The sequence below is a fragment of the Capsicum annuum genome, chromosome 10 (assembly GCF_002878395.1).
Source record: "Capsicum annuum cultivar UCD-10X-F1 chromosome 10, UCD10Xv1.1, whole genome shotgun sequence".
Lineage (NCBI taxonomy): Eukaryota > Viridiplantae > Streptophyta > Magnoliopsida > Solanales > Solanaceae > Capsicum > Capsicum annuum.
This window is the reverse complement of record NC_061120.1, coordinates 5,821,455-5,831,915: the sequence shown is the minus strand read 5'-3', so window position 1 is coordinate 5,831,915 and position 10,461 is coordinate 5,821,455. Positions and strand designations below refer to the sequence as shown.

Genomic DNA, 10,461 nt, shown 5'->3' with positions numbered 1-10,461 from the left:
TTTTCCGGCGAACCCGTCACCGGAATAGTTAGCATGTATGAATATATTCCCTGGGCCTCCCACTTTTTGTTGTATTGTGAAAGGAAATATACCAGCCCCTTCTCTATTTTTTATTATGATTTGGTTAAAAGAAATCAAAAAGAACATGAGGGGGGATCGTGACAGATCGGTGACTGAACTGTCAGTTCTAACAAGCTATATATGACTTAGGACTTCTACATGAAGGCTCTAAACAGGGAGTAAGCAGGAAAACGCAGAGAATGACCTGGAGGTTCATTACATTTTGACACGATGAGAACATAATTAGGTTCAACTATTAAGGGTGGCATGGATAAGCCATTTATATAATTTCATGATATATTTGAGTTTTTGTCTTAAAGAAGACAAACCGACATTAGTTATTATTATTTATTTATTTTTTGAAACAAAAGTTTGCGACATTTTTTAATACAGAAGCTCGGTTGATTTTACACCTCTCCGGCTTTAGTGCTAAAAAAACTGATTCTACTCAATTAGTATCATTAAATTTTCTAAAAGAATAAAGTAGGTAATAGTTAAGCAACGACGGTCGATTTTCACTTTTTTTAATGATATAGTATAAACTTAATATTTTGATATCTATATCTTGATAATTTCTATGAATTTATGAGATGGCTGAGCACAAAGGAGACCAATTCACTCACCAATAATGAAATTTCAGATGTCTTTTTCTTTGTTTCATTTTAGTGGGTCTTATTATTTTGTACATGTGTTAAACATGTTAGTATCTAACCAGAGCCAATAATTAAGATTTAAGAAGGATCTTCAAATAACCAAAATATTTGGGTGAGTATATTTGATGTAGCTGAAATTTAAAATTTATGAATTCTTAATTACCATTAAATTATAACCATTCTTTATTGTTGTGTTTCATCATTAGATATTTTTTACATATATTATTTGACATATTTTTCAATATAAATATAAGCTCAAAGAAAATTGAATTCGTTCGAGTCCGCAAGTATAGATTTTCCTCAGCTCATGTATATACCCACAGTCCTTTTTTTTTTTTGGCGAAATATACCAGTCCTTAAATTAGTATTACTTAGGTAAGAGTTTAGCCAAATGCAATTCTTAGGCATTGTAATTATATTTAAAAGTATGTTAAATATGTATAAGAATTTAAATGCTACACAATGATCAAGATGAGATATAAATTTAATCTGATGATAGTTTACAGAATTCATAAACGTCAAATCCTAACTTTGTATTTTTGTTATTTGTAGATCCTTATTGAATTTTAATTAATTGCTCTTATTTGATACTAACATTTGAAGATTTTTGAATATTGTTAAACTATTGTTTCCCTAGAATACCCTTCAAACAACTAGTTATAATTTCACTTGCTTTTCAAGTATTACTGTTTAAAATTAGCTTGCAAATGGGATTCAAAAGTTGAAGTTACAGGTTTTATTGATTTTAGTTTTCTTTAAATTATTGTGTTAGATTCAATTGATTTTCTTAAAAGCTTACAAAAGTTGAATCAAAATTTTATCCCTACAAATTATACTAGGAGGATACCAAGTTTTGGTGGTCCTCACAAAATTTTTTATCCATTCATGTGGCTCTATGTGAATTTTTCTTTTGTCTTTTTTTATTTTTCTTGTACAATCATTTCTTTATTTTGTCTTTTCCTTTTTTTTATTTCAAATCTTGATTTTTTTAAAAATTTATTTTTACATGAATATCTGTAATTGGTGTATTTTGAGTCTTTGACAGTGTACTCCTTCCACTTTTCAGTAAAGTTTTTGAATTTTATGATTTTAAATTAAAGACACACTCCTCCTATCTCAAATTAGTTGTCCACTCTTTTCTTCATATACCCTTCCATAAATAAGAAGAGTAGCTTTATGATTTTTTTTTGAAAAAATTATAAACTTGCATACACTTCATAAAGAATTTCAATTGTGAGGGTAAAATAGAAAAATTTAATTAATTCTCTTTTGTTTTGCAAATTTACAAATAATCTGGGCTATATTTTTGATAATGTGGACAGCTAATATGAGATGGATGGAATAGGTAGTTATTAAATCTTATGGTTCTAAACTTTTCATGTAGAATGTTAAAATTATAAAAACTTACTAAATATAAAAAAAATCTCTCTTTTGGAAACATATCAAAAAAGAAGTAATGACATTAAAATTGAGATGGAGTCACAATTTTTTATGAATTTTTTAGATTTTTACTTTCTTTGATTTATATTAACCCCATTTAGTTTTTAAATCTTGTGGTCTTAGACTTGCCATGTAGAATGTTAAAATTTTAAAAACTTATTAAATATAAAAAAAGCCTCTCTTTTTGGGGCATACCAAAAAAGAAGTCAGACATTTAAATTAAGATGAAGGAGTGACAATTTTTTATGAATTTTTAGCTCTTTGCTTTCTCTGAATTATATTATATTTTATTTTTAATGTTTATACTTAATTTGTACTTAGTATGTTTTATATATTATGATGGTCTTAATAATATTTTTAAAAATTAAATTTAAGACAATTGAACTTTTACATAATCAAAAATTTATATTAAATTGGTATTATTTAATTAAGGTAACATAATGAAGAATGTTTTTTTATTTTATGGAGGAAAATAATTTTTTAAGGAGTATGAAAACAATAAAAATACCATAATTATGAATAAGAAAGTCAATTAAATTAATATTTATATTTTTTTTCATTATAAATTTTTGACAAATTTAGTAATAATGAAAATTTATGAACAATTCATTATGAAATGTCATTAGATTTTATTAATTATGTAGTAAAAGGATATAATACAAATTAAACTTTTTAAATTGAAGTATTACTATTTTTATATTTACATTCCGGGCCCGGGGTTAGCAGATCTATAATCTATAATCTATAATTTATATCTATAATCTATAATATATTAAAAGTGTGAAGACCCTTAGAAAAGTGATTTGAACTTTTTGCCCTTCATTAAAAGACACTACAATAGATAATATTGTCTTTTCACAGTTTTCTTCAATTTATAATATATAACTATAATAAATATATAAAAGAATTAAATAGAGAAGATTTTCTATTTTTAGTTGAATTCCTAAGTTTATGGCAATATTTTGTTAAAGAAAATCCAACTTCAAAGAAATTTTTATATAAAAAAAGTTTTATATAAGGTAAAGTTTTAAATATTTTAAAAAATTTGATGAAACTATTTTATATAAAACAGATTAAGATTCCTCTGAACCTAAAAGAAGAAGAAGCAGAAAAAACTTTCTTGCAAAACCTAAATGCAACACGTGGTTTTTTTAATTAAAAAAGGGTAAGTGAACATTTCCAAGAAAAAAAAAATTGTTTTTCTTAGGTATGGACCATTATTCTTTTGTTATAATATTTTAATTTAGGAGTCATTACATTTTTTCCCTTTTCCAATTTTAGAATTCCTTTTCTAGGTTATATGGATACCTTATTTGGGTAATAAAACTTTTTTACCATAATTTTGTTATTGGGTAACTTTATGATTTCTGAATTTCAAATTTATATCTATACTAGTTTAGGTATATGTGCCTTGCGCGTATATCTCATTTTAATGAAATTCAAATATTACACATAAATAGGATATTTATTTAAATTGATAAAGATGAGTATAATAATTAAATTCAACATCTTTTAAATATGTAAAGATGGAGAATTTATTTATTTAAATCTAACCTTTACCAAAAAATTCTCAAAGCCGATCGACATTCATCTACCACCTATAAACTACAATAAAACAATATGATGATAAAATATATAAAAACAATACAATTAAATCTAACATTTACACAAAAAATTTCTCAAAACCGACAAACATTCATCTGCCACCTGTAAACTACAACAAAATAATATGATAATAGAGATATCAAAATAATACACCTAGACTTAACCTTTCTACAAAATAAATTCTCAAATCAAAGATATCAAAACAATACAATTAAACCTAATCTTTACCTTAAAACAAAATTCAAAGTCAGTCGATATTTATCTACCACCTGTAAACTATAAAAAAATAATACGATAAAAGAGATATCAAAATAATAAAATTAAACCTAACATTTGCACACAAAAATTCCTCAAAGTTGATCGGCATTCATCTACGACCTGTAAACTATTACAAAACAATACACTAATAAAGATATTAAAACAATATAGTTGAGTGTACCTTTACCTAAAAAAATCTTCAAAGTCGGCCGACATTCTTCTACTATCTATAAATTAAAATAAAATAATACGATAATAAAAATATCAAAATAATGCAATTAAAACTAACCTTTCAAATTTTTCCTGAGAGGAAATTTTGATCCTAAAGGACGACTTGAATGAAAATAAAATAAGAAAATATAGTAAAAGTAGAAAAAGCTATATATATTTATATACACATATATACACACACGTTGAATTCAAGTATAAAATAATTTATACACATTTTTAGACTTTTTTTTTTAATAAAGAAATTGTCCAAAAATAGGACAAATTTGTTATTTTAGTGTATATGTTGAATTCTATTTCAAATTTAGCAAATTTGTATTTATTTGCCAATTATAAGGTACTATAATTAGGACTCTTTTAATAATGATGATTTTTTATTTTTCCAAAGATATATAGAGAGAGAGATTATTTTGGTAAACCTTAAAACAATGGTATTTTAGGTAAGTTGTACCACAATATTAATGGCTCACGTAAATTGTAGAATTCTTAACTAATTGACTTTCTTTTAAAGATTTAGTTAAGGCAATGTTTTTATTAATTTAAAACTCTAAAATTTAAGGTATATAATTCAAAAAAGAAAAGGTTTAATAACTAAATTTAAATGAATTTTAAGTTTTAAATATTAGAAAAATAATGAAAAGACAGTTTTGTCTATTGCAGAATTTTTTTAATAAAGGTCAAAAAGTTCAAATCACTTTTCTAAGGGTCTTCACACTTTTAATATATTATAGATTATGTTTTAACTTTATTGATCATAATTAACAAATCATCATTTTATGTTTGTAAATAGTTTTGTTATTGAATCTCTAATATAATGTATTGGTTTAATTTTCAGGTTTCAAATTTTCTTTTATATTACGTTGTTTTTATTAATGAAGAATAACGAAACATCCTCTCATATTTGTATGTAATTTTCATTATTGAATCTACAATGTGACTTTGTTGTTTCTAGATTTTAAATTTCTTTTTCTATGACATTGGGTTTCTTGATCATGAATAACAACTTACCTTATTGAGTAGCTTTGTGATTTCTGCTCAAATAATAAGTTTATAAATTTTTTGCGTAAAGGTTAGGTTTAGTTGTATTATTTTGATATTTTGATTATCGTATTATTTTGTTTTAGTTTACAGGTTGTAGATAAATATCGGTCGGCTTTAAAAAAATTTTAGGTAAAAATTAGATATAATTGTATTGTTTTGATAGCTCTACTTTGAATTTTTTTTTGTAAAGGTTAGATTTAATTATATTATTTTGATATTTCTATCATCGTATTATTTTGTTATAATTTACAAGTGTCAGGTAAATTTCGATTGACTTTGAGATTTTCTTAAATTAAATGTTAGGTTTAATTAAATAATTTTTTTTATCCTTACATGTTCAAAAAATATTAAATCTAATTATTATATTCTTCTTTATTATTTAAATAAATATTCTATTTAGAACTCATTAAAGTAAAGTATACGTTCAAGGTGCACATTCCTAAACTAGTGTATATTACTTCTATTATATAAGCCAACAAGGGCTAGGACCATCACAACAATAATATGTTGTACAAACAGCAGTCTAAAGTGTACTATTGAATTTGGACATTTAAGACATTTTAGTACTCGTGTCTCTTACCCTGATACTAAATAGCCACGTATTCTCTTCATCTCAGTAGATTTCATAGCCATGGCTGACACATATTTTAACTTCTATCTGGGTTGATTTTACACCCACCTACTTCCCTTTCTCTTCATTTTATTTTTTCTTATTTTTTGGTTTTCCTTAGGGTTGTGTTCATATTTTCTAACTATTGGGTTACGTGCACAAAGAAGATACCACGTTTACTTATTGTGATTCTTGAAATTTGTGTAGCTTTAACTCTTCTGTTAATTGATTATTCAGCTGCATATGAAGATGGAAGGAAAGACAACAATAAGTAAGTTTCATGGTGTTGTTTTGAGTTTGCAATTCAAAAATTTATCATATAGTTAACTAAAGAAGGAATGAAGAACTACGCTGACTTTTTTATTTTTACATCTACAAGGTCCTTGATTACACCAAGAAAGAACTCATTTAGATGCAAAGTGAACAAAATAGTGTAAGTGCAGAACAACATGAACAAAATAGCGTGGTTGAAGAAATTAAAGGAATGGATAAGAAGCCTCTGGACAATTTGTGATGATATGTTAAGAGGCTTCGATTTTTCCTTGCGGTCTAATTGTTGATCTTATTTTCACATGCATGTTAATTCTAATTTCCTTGGGAAGAAACAAAAATAGAAAGATGTGAGGGGCAATTAGGCATCCTTCAATGAAAAATACCTAAATTTAAAGGCGATACATCGAATATGCATACAAGAAACATGCTTTTTGGACATGCTTTTTGAACAAGCTTATGTCGAACCTTCCAATATTCTTAATATTATTATTATTATTCAGTTGAGTTACAACCTTAGCGGGTTATGTCGTCTGTAGATGAATCATAAAGGTCCATCTGGAACAAACTTTCAGTTTTTAAGTACAAACTGTATATTATATTAATTTATTGTCCATCGATATGGATGAGTGAACTGACTTCATATTGTGAAGCACTTGGATCTGCTTGATACATGATTTACCAAAGATTACTGAACAACAGATGTTTAATAGGATTTTGCGTGCACTGACACTGTGTACTGTAGCTAATGAGAATGAATATGATGTTTACAGTAATGCATCTTGATGCTTTTGTAGAGATATTTTCGCTATGGCACATGTCTGTTGTCATTTCTTCTTTCTCCATCACAAGATTCGCCATCGAGTGATATATCTTGGGAACTAAAACAAGAAGATTCATTGAACTCAGGTCACAAGCTTCACCATCTTATGACTTTAAAAGGATTCCTATCTAGCTTTGTCATTCTTTGTAAATAGTTCTATGGTACCTAGTGGGTTTTACCACTCATTATCAATTAAAAAAGGACCGTGATGTATGCTTTTCCTGATACCAAGTTGCAAATTAAGCATCAGATAGTAGCTCCGAACGCGACTTTCATTTTATTTCTTTTGCGTGAAATTTACACATTTGTTTACTTTTGCGAGATAGTCTACTGATATTTATAATCCTTTCTTTGATTAGGACGCCTTGCGTGTATTCCCTTTCATAAGCTACAGACCTCGTTTCCAGAAATTCATTTTTGTCATCAAGAGAGCTTCGGGATAATACACTTGATGAATCACAGGTCATCGTGTCTCTGCTGAAATCACCAAGGGAAATGTCTTCCCCCTGTTATGTAGTCCTCTGCGATATGCTTCCTGATCCTTTAAGTAAACAACTATAGGAGATTCTTTTCGAAAAACTATGCTTCACTTTAGGTTTCACAGACTCTGAATTAGTGGATGAATTTTGTAAGAGACGTCTTTTCCTCTTCTAATCATACCTATCATTGCACTTTTTTAGAAAGCGATGCTTACTTCTAGAAGAATAAACCTTCCATGCCCATCTTTTGTCCCTTTAGTCCACACCCCAAAGTAGTAACTTCCATTGGCAAATCGGTAACAGCCTGACCCAAGTCTTAAACCATTCAACCAACATCCATCAAAAACTCTTAACTCTTATTATCCGTATTAGTGTGCAATTACCTTTACAGTGCACATGACCCTAAGATCCAGGATCGACCTGATAACAGCCGACACTCCTGACTGAACAGGTCCAGATCATCGATATCAGTCGAGAGAGAAAACATCCTGTGAAACAAATTCTATTCCAAAATATCTTTTTAGAAGATGAACGGGTGCTCCCACCAATGTAGTGGTGGCAAGAAGATGCAATATGTAAAAGCTTTTGATAATTTCAAGTGGTGGCAAGAAGATGCAATATGTACAAACTACCATCTTTTGTAAGCAGGGTCAATTTCAAAGTCGATTTGTTGAAGTGACACCTACAATATCAGAAGGTTGGAATTAGTGAATTTCGTACCCCCAAATTTAAAATATCATTTCAGTTTTAAGCTTCTAATGTTTTGACTTGGCGTGGTATTATATTTCTTTGGTAATGGCCTCACAGAAATGGTGCATTCCTTAGTTGGCAGTAACCTTTATGTTTGTATCATCTTTCACAAGTCCCTTATTGAAGTAAATGAAAAGGGAACACAAACTGCCGCTGCAACTACTGGTGTTGTCAAACTACTGAGAATAATTGCATGTTATTGAAATTTATGCAAATCTTACTGCAACATATATTTTTCTGTTTGCAGGTATAACTTAGCTCCATCCGTGAGAATGTTTTGTCTGCACTCTAACTGACATGAAGTATATGGTGTTTCACGGAGTTGTTCACACAAGGAAGATGGAAGCTTAACAGGTAATGTTAGTTTCTATGTGGACAATATTTGATGGTCTTTCTACCATGTACTTGTTCAAGTCAAGCTTAATTCAATTGTAGCAATTAGTTTGGGTTTGTTATGGCATATTAGCTAGCGGTCACTTCTTATATCTCTGCTGCTTTGAAAATTTGTGTCTAGTCTCAAGCTTAATTATTGGCCTGCTGTAGAAATAATTTAGAACATAGGGCAGAAGAAAAAATAGAAAAACTGAAAAACGAATTCACTTTCAATAATCGCAGGGAGGTCAAGGGACAATGGGCACATGCTTGAAACTTGCCTCATTTTTTATGTTATGGAGTGTCCATAGAGGGGTAAATGGAAAAGCTCAAGCTTTGCACAAAGGAATAAGTTGTCGGTAAGATTTCTCTAAGGTGAAGCAATGCTGCCAATTTGAAAAAAAAAAGGTCTTTAGACATTTCTTTATATAGGCAGGCGTATGAATCTGTCGTATTCCATTTCAATGCTCCTTTTTTATATAAAATGACCAAGCTATAGGTTAAAAATCAAGTTCTTGTGTTTATATCGAGAAGTGTAGGGTGATTTTCATTTAATACATCAATGTAACTCAATGCATACAGCATAGCATCATGCCTTCTTTTGTGCTCCGATCAGATTGCTTGTGAAATTAATTTGAAATCATATATTGCTGCAGTAATTTTTCATCATCAATCTACTATTTCTCACTAAATATGTGTTCACTTACCTAATGATCTTATCATACCATCCATGTTTTTCGAACCAAATAGTATGCTGAAGCTTCTACTTCTATTATTGATGATAGAATCAGTGAAGCAAAACATGAAGAGAATCACATAATATTACTAAGGCTCATAGGCCCGATTTTCTGGATTCCTTCGGACCCCGGTAAATTAGTTTGTTCATGAGCTGCCTCTAAAGTATGAGCGAGTGTGGAAAAGGAGCTCACTGAGTGCAGCAATTTATAGTGGGAATTTTCTAAGGTGACTATTGTACATATATATAAGGAAGAAATTTACAATGTTTTTAGGTAATTTCTAGGGTGATTATGTGATATATGTACAAGAGATCAATTAAGTTATTTCAATTGAGTTATCAAGGAAATGTATGGAAAAGATGCAACTGGAGCTAAGGAGATTATGGACCCCAATGTAAATTATGTTGGCGAAAAGACAAATATATCAATGGAAGTAGTCAGGGAGTCAGATTATAGTTATAATATATGTCCCCTTTTTTTTCATCTAATTTGTAGAAAATGCTAGCACTGTGTTGCTGCATAAACTTCTTATTTTTGCTACTGTTTTTCGTGAGTCCTTCAAAGGATTAAGTTGATTACTGTTTTAGTACAGGCTTTAACATAAAGAAATTTCATGTAAAAGGCTTAATATATTTAATGTGAAAGGCAAATTTTTATGCTTTCTTTCTTTACAGGTTACTCTTATTAGAAGAGAACCAAAGTTCTTTACATTCAGTTTCGTATAAGCAAGGTGAAGATGGGCGTCCTTTCTCCACATACTTCTTTATAACTGACACCAATGACGGAGTGTCAGCTTTGGTAAACAAGGTCAATTTCAAAGACCAATTGTTAGAGCGACGCAGAAGGTTGGAATTAGTGAATTTTGTACCCCAAATTTAAAATATCATTTCATTTTGAAGCTTATAACTTTCTAAAAAGGCTTGGCAAGGTATTATCTTTCTTTGGTAATGGCCTCACAGAAATGGTTCTTAACGTGTGCTCTATTATGTTATACTCCCTCCGTTTCGGAATAAGTGAATTGTTTGGGGTATTTATTGGTGTTTCAAAATAAGTGAATCATTGAATTTTTTTTTAAATTTGCCTTTATGATTTGACAACTAATTAACTTTTGAAAAGATATTAATAACTTTTTTTT

At 28.9% G+C, this 10,461-nt stretch overlaps 1 protein-coding gene across 11 annotated transcripts in view; it reads left to right on the top strand.

Annotated features, from left to right (window-relative positions):
* The first annotated feature begins 5,792 nt into the window (after window positions 1-5,792).
* Window positions 5,793-10,461, top strand: part of LOC107845640 — an 8,222-nt gene continuing 3,553 nt past the window's right edge. For 2 of the 11 annotated variants that reach the window (XR_007046076.1, XR_007046075.1), the window contains exons 1-5: window positions 5,804-6,166; window positions 7,348-8,164; window positions 8,465-8,571; window positions 8,833-8,948; window positions 10,001-10,171. Coding sequence is in view for 1 of the 11 variants with exons in the window: in XM_047398438.1 (XP_047254394.1) it covers window positions 8,848-8,948; window positions 10,001-10,171 (272 nt within the window). In the remaining 10 variants the exon portion in view is untranslated. The other 9 variants (XR_001666918.2, XR_001666920.2, XR_001666922.2 and 6 more) reach the window with 9 other exon arrangements.